Raw genomic sequence first — 15,264 nt, 5'->3', positions numbered from 1 at the left:
TTCTTTCCCTTTTCCCCTTTTTTCATTTTAAGACCTAAAAACCAAAACCACTAGCCCGAACATCCAAACTGTACAATGAAAACTGTCTTCACAACGTAAAATGCATTAAAGAAAAAGAAAAAAAGGACAACAAAAGCCACAGAATTTATAGAAGCATTCTCGTACAGGCATGTATTCGTAGAATTGAGTTAATCCACGAACAACCACCCAGAAGAGATTGCGTGTGTATCTTTAAACTGACTTTCTATAAGCCAGGTATGTTTCATGCACCTGAATTATACTGGGGAGTCAACCATTTGTTTTGGAAAATGAAGTGGGGGAGGGGGGAGAGGAGAGGGAAGGAAACCAGCAAAGCCCTTCTGGAATATCTTGGGGGGCGGGGCGGTGAGCACGCACGTCGTAACTCAGATCTACCGGAAGACAAACCGTACCACGGAGGCTGCTGGGAGTGGGAGCCTTCCCTTCACACTACATTGACCAAAGTACCCACCAGGCACAGCCCCGACGCCTTTCTGTGAATGGTACAGATTGCCATATGGATGGAGACACTGAACAAGCTGTACAACTCTGGGAGACATGTGCCCGGGGGATCGTCCCATATTAACACCACCTGGGCTGTGCCAATTGTGCTCTGTCTGTGCAGAGGCACCGAAGAGCCCATCAGGATGTTATTTTTGAGTACAAACAAAAAGGAAAATTACAGTTAAGAGAATTCTCTGGCTAGCCTATCTGTTGCTCAGTTCCCGAAATAGTTTCCCAAAGGAACGGTTATCTTCTTTATTCACACAGGCAGAAATGACAAGCTGGAACACATATTAACAATTTCCCTTTGTGAGCCTCCACTATTGTTTTAATGAGGAGAATATACTTTATAATATACTTAGGCCCTGACTGATTACAAAGGGGGGTGGGATAAAGCCGCTCAGGGCGGCCGTACATATGTAACACGCTCATCTGCATTACCCAGGCGAGCCAGGCAGCAGAGCGGGGGCTCCGCTGGCGAGGGCTGCGGCGCCGGACTCCAGGGTGACACCCGCGCAGAACGGGCAGCTCGGGAAATCTTGAAAAAGAATGTGACTTTCCTTTAAGCCTCCTGTGTAGGTTCCCCCCTGATGTGGCCCCAACACTGGCTTATGACCGTGAGACTCCTACGTGTCATTTAAAGGAGAACAGAAGAACCCCAGGACTTTTTCAAACCACATGGCCTCCTGGAGGTCCCTGGCTTTCCCTCTTCACTTCTGGATGGATCCCATTGCCGCCAAAGGAAATCTTTCTGTTTAGGAATCCTGGAGGTAAAGTGTGGGTTCCAACAAGACACTTTTACAGGGTGAAGGGTGAAACCCAGTATAAGGGACAATGCTGTCAGAGTTCCCCCAAATTGGTGTTCACTGTTCTGGGCCCGACGTCTTCCCTGACACTCTTGGTGTAAGATCAATGTTAAGAAAGCTAAGGCATATTTGGGAGGAAGGGCCAAAGGCTCTACCACACGAGGGTAAACACCTGTAAAATGGTTGCGTGCTAAGAAAAGGATCTGGTGAAGAAAACCCTATTAGCAGGAGCCACTCATCAGAAAAGAAATGTCTATCTTACATGATGAGAGAAAGTGGGGGCTCAGATATTATTTCACAGGGGAAACCGGGCACGTTAGACATGAAATAGCCCATGGTTGAGATTCATACTGTATAATATCCCAAGAAAAACATTAAAACCAACCCAATTTAGGAGAAACTTATAAAAGGAATGTATCTCCCTAGACCAATGATACTATTTTATTGGAAAGCACGTATCGTTCAAACACAATAAATAGAAGAAGATTTATAGAGTCTAATGATGGTGTGTTATGGTAAAAGGCACTTTATTGAGATAAGATACAACAGCTGTTAGAGAATAATGGCTGAGGTTTTTTTCTTTTAATCACCATACAGAGTGAACAGTCAAGAAAATCCATAAACCTATCCCTCGTGGCATGCCTATATTTTAAAGATTTTCTCCCTGCTCTCACCCTACGTATGAATGACAGGCCACGATACTCCACCCTGCCACACTACCCTGAGACAACCTTTCTTCCCTGCTCCTAAGGCCCAGAAGTAATTGGTTTTAAGCCATGAGACAAACAGGCTGCAGCTCTTCCAGGCATGGTGGTCACAAAACACCCAGCAGCGTGTCTGTCCTACCAAATGTCGACTAGACCCTGGTGTTTCTTTCTGATCGAAGCAGAAACGTTTCTGCCCTGCACAGGTTACTGTCCATACAGATAGACAAGGGACAGGTGTCGCTGCCAAGATCTGCTTTGGGGCTCAGAAGCACCTGTATTTCAGGTCTCTACAACTGGCTACGTCTAATTCCCTTTCAGGTCCTTTACAACACCTGACTGGCCAAGCCCAGCCTGTCCTTCACCTCCTCCACTGCTAGGCACCTATGTGCCTCCTCGCAAAAAGATGAGGCAAGGTAGGAGAAGAGCCAGCTGTGAACCTCTGGAGCCTCTCTCAAATTATGGCTAAACAGACAGGTCTGGCCCCATGGCTCCCACCCTTGAAGGTTATGGCTTCCTCCCGATCTCCGAGCTTTACCCACTGGAGACTATCATCCGGGAGTCTGCGGTAAAGCCAAGGTGGTTCTGATGAACAGCCCACTTGGGAACCACCAGATTATGACAGTCATTACAAGGACTTGAGGGTCAGGGAGACCCTGGTTCCAGTCCCTGCCTGGTCCCTAACTAGCTGTATGGCTTGTGCAAATTATAAAATTGTTCTGGGCCCCCAACCACCATCTGTACAAAGAAGACGGTACCCCATAGGGTCATTGTTAGTATTAAGTGGGAAAATCAGTATGAAGGCTTATGTTGAATCCATTACGCATGTGTCCTGCACAAAGTCATAGTTCAATAAATGTTAGCTACATTATCATCACCATCATATACCAGGTACTGATTCCTTCCAGTCACACTACCTCTACTCTGCAGTAGTAGTCCACGAGCTTTATGGACTGAATATGTCTGGGATGACTATCAAATGTTAGGGGGAAAACTCCGCCCTTTTCAAGACTGCCAAAACCCAGGTGAACTGAACATAGCCAGTTCACGGTGCCAGACCACTAGCATTGCTTCTCAAAATTGAGAAAGCCCTGGGGATCTGGTTAAAATGAAGACCCTGATTCAGCAGGTCTGGGGTGGGACCGGAGACCCTGAATTCCTAATAAGCTCTTCCCAGGTAATGCCACCGTTACTGGCTTGCAGCCATTGAGTCGTAAGAATATAGGGCATATGTGACAAATACAAATTCCTGCACCCCATCTTAGACTAGGATAATCTAATTCTTCATGAGAGAGGGCTAGGAAGCTGTATATTTCGACAAATACCTGTGAGAATATCATCAGGAAATCTGAGAAACACTGCTCTTATAGCTAAGATCAGGAGTTGGCAAATTATTTTCTGTAAATGGCCAGAGAGTAAATATTTAAGTCATTGTGGGCCTTGGGGTTTCTGTTGCAACTGCTTAAGCCAGCCACTGTAGCATGAAAGCAGCTATTCAATAAGACAGTGTATAAATGAATGATCATTGCTGTGTTCCAATAAAACTTTATTTACAAAATGAGCAGTGGGCCAGATCTGGCTGGTAGGCTGTAATTTGCTGACTCGGGTTACAGATCAATTGCCTTAGCACATATTGGCAGAAGTAGCAGTAACAATTCTGAAGACAATTTGGGACAATTTCGTGGCAGGTTCTCCAGAACGCTCTAATGGGAAATAAAGATTTGGGGTGGCTCGTTTGTTCAAGTGCTTCAAATAAAGAGAGATACAGAAGAAAGCATCTGATTTTCAAAAACAAAACAAAAACAGTAGAAATGAGGAAGAGCTGTTCAGAGTAATGTGACCTAGAGCTTACTGCATACATTTCTGGCTCAACAGGACTGCAAAATGACTACGAAAACACGCAACAGTTAAAGGCACGTACCACTGGAGCAGTTCTGAGAGCAAGCTTCTAGAATTTTAGCAAGTCAACCAAGAGCATCAATATTTACTCATCAACATAGAATTTAGTTCAAAAAAGAAAAAAGAAAAAGAAAGAAAAAAAATGAAACGCCAGGCATGTCCACGTTTCAGAGTTCCTTGCCTTCTGAAAATACTGGGGCAGGAAACACAAATGTTATTGTTATGTAGTCAAATACATGGCAATATGTCAAGACGCCACAAATCAAAAACAGAGACTGCGTATCAAGTGAAAATGTCTGAAAGTACACCAGCCAAGCAAAAACCTTCAGGAGTCATTTGCAGGCAGCTGCCCAGTGGGGGGGGGGGGGGGGGAGGAAGGGAGGAGCAAGCAATGGGACTACCTGGGGCTGTGTCAGCAAAGGAGTGGAAGGCAGGAAGAAACACTGGAGTAGACAGAGGGCAGGTTAGACCTCGTAGGGAGGAGAGGCTGCGCAATGGACACCGACCAACAGGCCACCATGATCCTTCCAGAGTTCCAGGAAACCTCTTCCACCAGATGCTTAAGGAGGTCTTGAAACACATTTAGAAGAGCTTTGAATCTGAGACATGCTCAAGTTAGCAAACATTGACTCGTGCTGGCTGAACTGAAAGGGAAAACCTGGGAAGGGTCAGAGAAGAGGAGTCTCTCTCATACGGGCTATGGAGGACAGGAAAAATAGGATAAAGACCAGGGTCGCTGTTCAGTGTGGAAGCGCAAGATACGCGAGGCTAGAAGGGAGAGAGGGAGGCTTGTTTGGCATGTGCCTGTGTGCAAAGCTGGCGTGGGCTTCATTTGTGTTCTCTATGCACTGTTTCAGACTGTAAGTGATGTATATTTTGCAAATCCTACCTGCCCCCATCCTTCATGGAAGGCCCAGTAAATACCAATATGCACCTTAAGAAAGGAAAGTCTGCTACTTTCTTTTAAAATGTGCTGATGCGCACCCAGCAGGTGAAGTCAATACACGTTTTGTTGGATTTAAATTAAACTTTATTTTAGGAACACTGATTTCAAATTATCATAATTAAATAGTCACCTCTAGGCCGAATGAAAACTCGAAGTGCCGTACTACAATGTTAAGAGACAGGCTTGCATTTGGATCTTGGATACGCCGCTAACCAGTTTTGTGACCTTAGGTCAGTTCTTTAGTCTCTATGACTCAATTTCCTTTTCTGTAAAATGGGTATAATTAACCCCGACTGCTTCTCAGCAGTCACGAGGATAAAATGAGACATCAGTCCAAAAACAAGAGTGCAGCCAGTGCTTGGCACAGAGAAAGAACTGAGGACATGTGAGCTCCCTTCCCTTTCCCTAGTGCACCATAATATAATGTGATATTTAGAATTTTAATTCAGGCAATTACTTAAGTAGTAATTGCTATTTGTATTTACATAGCTGCTTTGATCCAAGAAGCTCAAAGGGCTTTACTAAATTTAGCATTTTAATAAATGTTTCATTTGCATTCCGTTGATTTTGTTTACCCACACCAAAACTTGGAATTTCCTAAAGACAGCCAGACAAGTGAAAGGGAACAAGATGATAGCTCCGTGTTCGCAGGTGGCCCAGGTCTGAGTTTTATCTCTCTGTCTCCGCTGTCACGGCTCCCTGGGTCCTCGGGAATAGAAGGGCAGTGAGAGACGAGGACGTGCCTGCTTCCTCTTTAGCCCCATTCCGCTTCTGCCTGCTGAACTTCACCTTCACCACGCTTCTCTCAGGCTCTGGCAACCGAGGTATGTTTATTGCACCAATGAATTTATATATAATCAGCACAATAAACATTATTAAATTGCCGGAAGAAAATCAAAGCACGAAGCACGGTGCCAGTACTGAATTCTAATGATGCTGGATGGCGGTGATTGCACAGGGACAGGATCTCAAGAAGCCTTGATTTGAGCGCTGGCATCCGCCTCACAAATCACATGGGCCGCTCCTCTCGTAATAGTGCTGAATACTGATAAATGTCTCTACCCTGCGCAACAGGGAAGTGGGTTTCTATTGGCAATCTTTACCAAAGTGTGTTTTTTCCCTTCTCTACACTCAAGGGTTTACCCTGAATGATTTAATTATAATTTTCCTTGTGTAAGACAAATTAAAGAGGAGAGTAGGAGTGCCGTGCCAAGCACATTATTTATCTCCTTAACAGATTGCAGCTCACCAAACCCCAGAGCTGCGGCTCCAAGCGGCTGCTCACAGGAGCCCGCAGAATGCACGGGGGCAAGAGTGCAGGCGAGGGAGGGTTCCAAACGACACCAAAATAGGCAGCCTCGGTGAGTCTGTGAGACATCTCACTCCTTTAAAAAACAAAAACTCTAAGGATCCTGCCTTTTGCCAACATGGTTCCACACAGAGAATTCCTGAATCCTTTTAGGAAGAATTCTTAAGCTGTTCACCTGAGACTGAGTGTGAAGGGCTAGATTATTACTCCGTGTGGCAGGGGCTCTTGCTTGTTCAGACACTGCTCTGGGGGGAACGGAGCGGGGGAAGGAATGTTACGCTGCCATCAACGGAGAGCCTGCAAAGTTACATATTTCACAAAGGCACTGGTGAGGAAGGGACGAGACTTCTCCAAGGGACCCCCTGTGACAAACGTCAAGTCAGTGTGTAAGTGAGAACATTGTCATAGTGACAGCTTCTTTACCATTTCCACTACTTCAAGAGGACATCGCATTGATGATTTAAAAATAAATCCTAAGATAAAACCAGATAAAACCTCATTATCCGTACCTGTATGTACACAAAGCTGGCTAACTAATAATTGAATTTTTAATGATCAATTCTGTAAGTTTCTAACTTCTGAATTATCTTTAACCTAAGGTGCTCATTTGTCTTGTTCACTGTGTTCAGCTAAAACAGGCTCGCCAGAATTTTCTTTTAATTCAGCCGCAACCAGGAACCTACCCGGCAATATCAACAGAGAGACCCAAGATATTAAGGAGTGGCATAGCATTTCATCGTTGCTTCTTCTTTGCATAGATAACGGGAAAATTCGGCCTGTTTCTACAGCCAGGTTACAGCTCAGTAGAACCCAAATTCTTTTCTGATCCATATTCTAGTTTTGGCATGTAGTATAATGAAGATCAAGCCCCACTGGTGTGCGCATCATAAAAACAATTCAAACAAACTTATTCCCCTGGAATGAGACTGTCCTTACATCCATTTACTTTCAAACACACCTAAGACATGAAAAGGGCTATTCTCCCACCTGCCTCATTGCTGATCTGCCACCTGCCTGCAGATATAGAACCGTTTAGAATGAAAGCGAGCACAGCGCATCTAAACCAGAAGAGTTTCCTGTGTCACAGGAAATCTGTACAGGCTCCACGACGGCCGACAAGATTGCAACAAATACCTTAAGTGCACGGGTCGGCATTTTTCCGCGGATGGCCTGTTCTGCCTATGGACCGAGATGTAATTCAATCACTCCACAGTAAATGGCGGCATCAACCCTAGACACCAAAAGCGAGCACAGCAAAGGACAACAACCTAGAACCTTTTCTTTAAAGCTCTCTAAGGTTCAGCATGATTTTTTGATTACAAAGACGCTGTAAGACGTGATAAGGCAGCAGCAAAGGTTGGCTTCCAGACGTACAAGGCCATCCTCACTGGAAACAACAGAAGCCACACTGGACCCAAGGGCTTCACACAGATATCTTACTGTCCGCCATTCTATCCTTGGAATTCTCCGGAACGGGGGTATTTAAAACAACTCTTACTTCGCCTCTGTCTGCCACAGAAGTTCCAAAATGATCTTAAAAGGATAGCTGCAAGTTTTGGTTAGGACATCTATTATCCCCACAGCTCAGAACCTCTCACGTTCCTAGGCTTGGCTGGGACCCACGCCCACAACAGGCACAAATATTCAGAGAGCATTTTCTGTGATTACTGATCTCGAAATGGAGAAAATGTTGCTGGTAGAAAGATGCATATCTAATTAAACCCGTGGGCTTCTTAATGCTCAATAGTTCAAGAAATAGATGAAATTATATTTGTAATTGCTCAAGTGAAAAATATCATTAAAATAAACTTTCACTGAGTCATTTTTATTAAAAAAACAAAATATAGAATTTGTTTTTCCTGCGATAAGTGACATTTACTATCACACATTACTTTGAAAGTTTCTTTTCTTCTGTGTGGGGAAGCTGTGCATATGAAATAGATGGGAAACCGTTTAAAAATAGTACATTGAAAATAAAAGTTTTTAATTTTAGGAGCATTATATATATACATACACTCCACTTCTGAGAAGCATTCCACAGTAGTATTAATGCTTCTGGGGTGTGAGGATCCAATAACATGAATTAACAGCTTCATTTTCTTAGAATTGTCTGCTAACATGATGTATTCTGGATATCTCAAACAGACTCGGCTTCGGCTAACATTCAAGCAAAGCTGAGGACAATTACAATATATAAAGTCTTACCTTCCAAAGAGGAATAGGGCAACTGAGACGGCACTGCATTCCTCCTCGGGAGTTAAGACTTTATTTTCTAAATCTGTGTGTATAGACGTGGATTGTGTGTGCGCATACACAGACCCCTTCCGTCTCCCCATCCTTCCAACCTTCACTGAGCACTGACCAGGAAAAAGGCCAAGTTCTTTGGAGACACAATGATGCAAAAGATAGGCTCCCTGCCTCCAAGGAGGACAGTATATAGTGGCAAAGTTCTCTACCTTTTCTTGAACTGGGTGGATTCAAAATCGCCAGTACCAAGACTCTACTACTCCCTTTGAAGTTTGTTTAGAGCCCAGGTGTTCAGCTTGCACGGAGTGAGCACTGGGCGCCAAGAGTAAGCCTGGAACCCTTGCAATCCACCCCATCTACTGAGACACTAACCCTGCCTGGGTCCTTAAGCTTAGGTTAGATCGGCGTAAGTGCTAATTCCATGTTGAAAAGGTGAAAATAATTAGATGCTTCACACCCAAACCATATTGAACACATTCTTAAGTAATTATATGCACATTCAAGTCACATGGATCCAATTAGGAATCGCTGACATATAGCGGAGCAAGGCCGCCCACCCCTCCCACATTCAAGACCCTTCCGGACACACATCTCAGTGGCTCATTCCTACCTTTCCCTTTTGGGAGTGTGGACTGAGAGCTGTCCATTGGTAGAGGCATGTGGGTTCATTATTAAGGAGGTCTTGGAAGGTGCAGAGGAGGAGACACATGTCGTGGTCAGATCCAAACTGCTGTGATTGCTGCCTGTGGTTTCTTCCGCAGAATGAGCACTTGTCACTTCTTTCCAGAGCTGCTGCAGTTCTGTTGGAATCATGCCTGAAACAAACAAATTGGGTAATTAAATCAATTAACAGCTAATTCCGTCCTCTTCAAACAGTAATTAAATCAAAGAGTCAGTAAACAAAGCCTAGTGTTAGGGGGTTTTTTTTGGTGTGTGTGTTTTTTTCCCCTCCCAACTGAGGCAAATACGGTAGTAACAACCGTGTCCTCCCACTAAACAGTCGAGTTGAAGTGCCCTCATCACACATAAAAGACCTCCGTGAAAAGGATTCAAAACAGTCACTCTGCAAAAACAGTATGCCTCCATCCAAACTGTTGTTTCTAGATTTTTGAAAAGGAGTAGATAGATGTTATTGTATTTTTAGACACAAAGAAGGGCTCGAAATAAATTTGTTCTACTATACTATTATGACAACACGAACCACAAAATGAATAATTTTTGTGCTTAAGTCTTAAATGATGACAAATAGCTTTGTTATTAAATATAGTTTTTATTAATCACTTTTAGACATAAATTATGAATTCATATCGTCTTCCTGAAATGCTTTTCAACTTTTAACATTCAAATTGATTATACTATGATTATTTCATTAACACACCTATCTTCCTCATTAATTTTGGTTTCTAGTACCACATGCTTAATTGATGGATGTGTCTACAGCAAAACTGTGTAACTTTTTTTTAAACAAGTAACACTATTATTACTGTCACTTCTTAGATCAATGCTAATGAACCATTGCAGAATAAAACGCAAACGTAAAATAAACTCGGAGTAATAAAGTTCTCTTGTTTCTTAAGGGGGTCAAAGTGGACATGGGTCTTCAGGAGGAAGGGTCTCACCTGTACTCTCCCCCAAGAGGAGAGTCTCCCTATTACGGCCTCCTAGCCTTTATTCTGGACGCATGCCTCTGCAACCCGGGCTTCCCAGAACCCACCTCAGTGCATGTGCAGGCGTGCGCAGGCACACGAGAAAAAGATTCTAAAGGGCAGCTACCAACAAGAAACAACAACAGCCGCTCCTTCCGAAAGACAGCTGAAAGAAATCGTCAACCCTGCACAGCATAAGGCAACTCCGCATTAGAACTGGATGTCTGGACTGCAGTTCATTGTTTCAATCAACTGTAACACAGCCATCCCAGAAAGCCTGCCATTTTCTGACTATATAGCAGCACCCGAAACAGGCGTGTTTCTTACCAAACCTAAGCTATTGAATTAAAAAAGAAGGCTGTGTGCATTATATTCATTTGAAACACATAATAAAAAATGCCAAGGTCTAAATTTAATTTATTTTTGTCATTTAGAATACAATGGATAGATAATCATCTCAACGTGATCAGCCAAACATCTTTACTTTGCTAAACTGTTAAAGATTTTAATTATGCTAGCATTGGAGAGCACTGGTCTAATGAGGCGATGGACTCCAGAGAATCCGAGTGGTTAAGAACTGTGAAATGAGTCTGATAGGATTTTTTTATATTCACCGTGGATCGTTTGCATATCAAAGAGGAGTAAATTATTGCACAGCAGACCAATAACCTTCCCCGCCTTTCTGAGAGGAGTGTTAACAAAAACAGTTGGTCTCTCCTAACGGTTCTCCACGAAAATGTTCAAATGCTCAAGTATTTGCAATTAATATATATTATAAAAGGAGGCTTCAAATGATACATTAAGTGGTCAGATATTCTTAGAACGCATCCTCGACAGCCAAGTCGGTTTTCTTCTCCCTTCATAAAAATCAAATGCCAATTATATTTTGATGGATTTTGTCCCAAATGAGCATTTAGTTATTAGGCATATTCAATTATTACTTGTCCCCTGAAATTAAGCCTCAGAGGCAAATTAAACAAAGGGAAAGGTCACTCCACAATCCCGTGTCCGGTTCTGCTGCATCTGGGCTATTATTTTCAAACACCTTCCGAAGTGACATGTGGGATGTGTTTGTAGCTAACAGGCCTGCCACTGAGGTCCGCACACCAACAATTACCTGTGAATATGGCTGACCCTCCGACCACTGTTTACTCAGTTGAAACAATAGTGAATAGGCTTGTCTGTTGATGATAGCATATTGATACAAAGCTACACAAGTCAACACCTATTTTTATTTTCTAGGGAGTAAATACACATGAAAAGAACAAGCCGCCCATTTTTCAATGCAAACTAATTGATTTCTGGGTCAGCTGCATGGGAAGTGAAAAAATGGAAGAACACGGTTTCTAACAACTGTGTTAACACTTTCCCTCCAAGAAAGGCGGAACTTCAGAGCTGTTTGAGAAGCGAGCTATTTATCCAGCAAATAAAGACAGAGGCAACTGTCTGGTTACACTTGTCATGCCTACACAGTACATGAGCGTTACTCCGCTCTCCTTTTCTTCAGGGGGCTGGCAAATCAGTTTCATCCCTCGCAAAGGGAAATGGTAAATAAAACAGTAACTCGCTGACAACAGGGGTACTTTTGGGTCAAATTTCACTGTGATGATTACGTTTGAAAACATTCTCATCAGACTTACAGAGAGCAGTCAAATCGGTCTCCTCCATCAATGCTACCTACACCTTGTTAGCGATGTTAAACTATTACTTCAACGCACACTATCTAAGGGAGGATGCTATTATTCGACAGCCACGATCTCGTGATAGAATTAAGACAGATAAAAGGCAGGCTAGTCACTCATCAGACTCCATGGATATCAAATGTCCAAAAAGCATCACGTATTTCCTCCAATATGGTAGACAGGAATAACAGTACCAGGTTAAACAAGTTCATTAACAGGTATATATCGAGCACATAATCTCTAGTTCATATTTTCAAAATTCACGGGTCAGAATGATATTGAGTATCGGGGGGTCACTGCTTCAAGAGACCAGGGAGAAAAGCATATGTGCTAATTACATAAAACAGAGAAGACCCTATAATACTCTTAACAATAAAAAAATGTCCCTCCATTTCATACCATAAAGCCTTCAGGAAAGATGAAAAAAAAAATAAAGGCCTTCAAAATACTACTTTCCATCTAGCCATACTTTCACATTTCTACACGTTTAAGGTGACTTAGCCAAGGCTACGAGCAGGTACGTAAAAGAATCCCGACGACTCTATCACAAAGTAGCCATCACTGGCATTTGTAACACCTAACCCCTGTGCCTTGCTACATTTCTTTTTCCAGGACAACCGACCCCTTCATTATAAAAGAAAATGCAGACACCGGCTTAAAAAATGTATGTTGTGGGACAGTTGACAGATTACTGCTCACGGAACTCAATTTTACAACCCCAGGTATCACTGGCTCAAAGACAAACAGAGTTGATCAACCTTTTTTTGTCCTTGTGCATCCATACCCAGGTGACCATGTGCAAGCAAGCAGAAAGTTGATTTAAACCTCATAATGACATCAGTTTTAAGCCATCATGTCTCTGGTAAAAAAAAATTGTGTTGTAGTCCAACATGACTAAATTCTCAAGCCACTTTGGGCGAGGGGGTAGGAGAGACAGGACCAACCTCCGGATCCCACAGAAGATGGCAGTGACACAGGGAGCTCACTTTGCTGCCACAACCTGGCTCCCGGAATACGGTATTTACATGTAGGCATCTTGGGCACACATGAGGGCACCCCTTAGATGTTAAATACGCTCCTTCTTGATGTTGCAGGGGCTAATAGTTATAGCAGATTGCTAAGCATATCAATCAATGCCATGACTAGTGAATTACCTACTGGTGTCTCTGATATGTTACTGCAGAGATTACACTTCATGCATCACCACATTCATTTCTTTCACATTACACATGAGCTTGTCTTGTCACTGCCCAATTGCCCTCTTTTGGACAGCTTAACTGATGTACTATAACAATGAACCTTAGTGAGCAAACTTAATAGTATAGGAGCAGTGGGAAAAGATGAGAGGTTGAAGCCTGAGTCCGGTGGGTGTGTCAGAACAGCCTGCGAGGTTTCCAACAATAAACCCAAAGGTGTAATTAATGCACGTTATAACATTTTGCAAGCACAAAAACACATTAGCCGATGTGTCTTTTCTTCTCCCCTTGTACTCCTCTGTTACCAAATCTTCTATTCTGACAGCCATGGAGATGCTGATTATGTATCTGGTAGTTGAGCAGTAATGGCAAAAAGGGGAGGAGGGCCAGGAGGGACATCAGAGGAGAAAGCCCCAGTTGCACTACTGAAAACGGAAACGAAAACAGAAAACCCCGGAGGAGATCTAAGCTGGGTGTGGTTGACTCAAGAGACAAGATTCAGATGTGGACATGGCTCTCTGGCTCTACCTGACACCGAAAGTTGCTGAACGAATGAGCGTGTCCTAGTCACCATGAAGAAGGTTCCACATTTTCAACCCTCTTCAGAAGGCAACGGAATCCAAGACATCAAAGGCATTAGCTACCAGCCTTTAAAGCCCATACACATACATCCGAGCCTACTACAGCTGCCAAGGCCAGGGTTCACGAGGAGGAGACTGAAATGTGCTGTACCATGCACGGGACGGGGAAATCAAAACACAGCAGGACACCTTCTTTCCTTCCATACTTTCCTGCGTTCTCCTTCTGAACAGTCCATGTGCATTCACATTAGACATGTCAAAGAGTTGCCTAAACCACGAGGATGTCCTAAAATGGCTAGAAATTCTCTTTTGTTTCTGACGTCCAACACCCACGGTAATAACACGTCAATGGCTTTTCAAAAGAAATTTTGAAATCCATGAAATCTTGGTCCTTTGCGAGGAACTCTAGTTTTGGAAGAGCAAGAGGTAGAAATGCTACCTGTTCTGATGAGTGTAGAACTTGCTCAAAAAAACCAACCGACGAATGCAAGCAAGGAATGAGAAAAAAAGAAAACCCAACAAAAGAGATTACTCTTAGTAGAATAAACCTGAATTTATCCCTAGAACTGACAAAGTGGCATTTCAAAAGCATCACTCAGCTTTACAACAGGACAGGATACAATGATAGAAAACATACCTTACACTGGCTAAACAAAAGCCTTCGAGAAAATTCACCTGCGATTCCCAACGGACCACGCTCAATGGGACTGAAAGGGTCCACAAGTCAAAGTCGCACTGCTTTCTCCTACTCCAAGAGTGTGCAGGGGTGGGGTTCCTCTGCTTCTGCTCAGCATTGGACCACCCCGTATGCCTTCTTGTTGGCATCCATGAGCAAGCAAGCCCTTCGGCTTCTACAAAGCTCACTCCTTAGGACCTGGTCCAGCCTTTTCTCTGAAGTTCGTGTCTGCTTGCTTTAGACGGACCATGGCCTTGCGGGTGTACCACACACAGCCCGCCGCCGCGGCCCGATGTCTGCGCGGAGCGGTGCCTGCCGGGTCACGAACGCTTACCTTGAGCAAGGGGCTGGAGGGGAAGGGCGGGCTGCCCTGGCTGAATGGTAAGGAGGCCTTGGCGCTGTAAAGACAGGAGGTGTTGCTGCTGGAGCTGCTGCATCTGGAGGAGCTGCTGCTGAAAAGCCAACTGCTGGGTAGCCACCTGTTGCTGCTGCAAGAGATCAGGGAGACAAGAAATGAGATGGCCACGTCCCGAGGAAGGTCCAGAGGACGGACGTCTCAAAACACGTCGTCATCGTCAGACACCGACGATGCTGGCTGGGGTCTAGTGGAGGGGCTGGTGTCGGGGCTGCTGTGAAAGGGACAGGACAGAGCGCCTCTGAAGAGAATGGGGGGTGGGAGGGCGCTGGATACCCTCCCCCACTGCTGCCTGTGGCACAGAAAAATCACTCGTCGATCAAGTCAGCGTCTCCTACAGTTTGAAAGACCTGAGTGTTTCTAGGGGAGATGGGAACTTCCAGACTTTGAAATGCGTAATGATTCACGCCACAGAGAAGGAATGCACCATTCCGGTCTGGAGGGATTTGAACCCTGAACCACGGAGAGTATGGAAGGAGCGGCCTTCCTCTTGCCTGCACCGGGAGCTCTTAACTACTCTGTTTATCACTCCTGACATAAATAAATGAGAAAAAATCAGACCTTTGAAGAAGAAAAACTTCATCTAATATTGTTAATTAGCCATGACAAACGATGAAATAACATTGTAAATCTTT

The 15,264-nt window shown here is 43.9% G+C and overlaps 1 protein-coding gene across 8 annotated transcripts in view; it reads right to left on the bottom strand.

Annotated features, from left to right (window-relative positions):
- Positions 1–15,264, bottom strand: part of FOXP1 (forkhead box P1) — a 563,431-nt gene that overhangs the window by 67,433 nt on the left and 480,734 nt on the right. For all 8 annotated transcript variants that reach the window (XM_087866857.1, XM_045808086.2, XM_087866856.1 and 5 more), the window contains 2 exons: positions 14,549–14,702; positions 9,044–9,248 (listed from right to left, as the gene is read on the bottom strand). In XM_087866857.1, coding sequence (XP_087722983.1) covers positions 9,044–9,248; positions 14,549–14,702 — 359 coding nt within the window. The remainder of the gene's footprint in view (positions 1–9,043; positions 9,249–14,548; positions 14,703–15,264) is intronic.

The sequence above is a fragment of the Ursus americanus genome, chromosome 14 (genome assembly GCF_024610735.1).
Source record: "Ursus americanus isolate L20-20 chromosome 14, mUrsAme1.1.p, whole genome shotgun sequence".
Classification (NCBI taxonomy): domain Eukaryota; kingdom Metazoa; phylum Chordata; class Mammalia; order Carnivora; family Ursidae; genus Ursus; species Ursus americanus.
The sequence above is the reverse complement of the archived record's forward strand: the minus strand, read 5'-3'. Positions and strand labels throughout refer to the sequence as shown.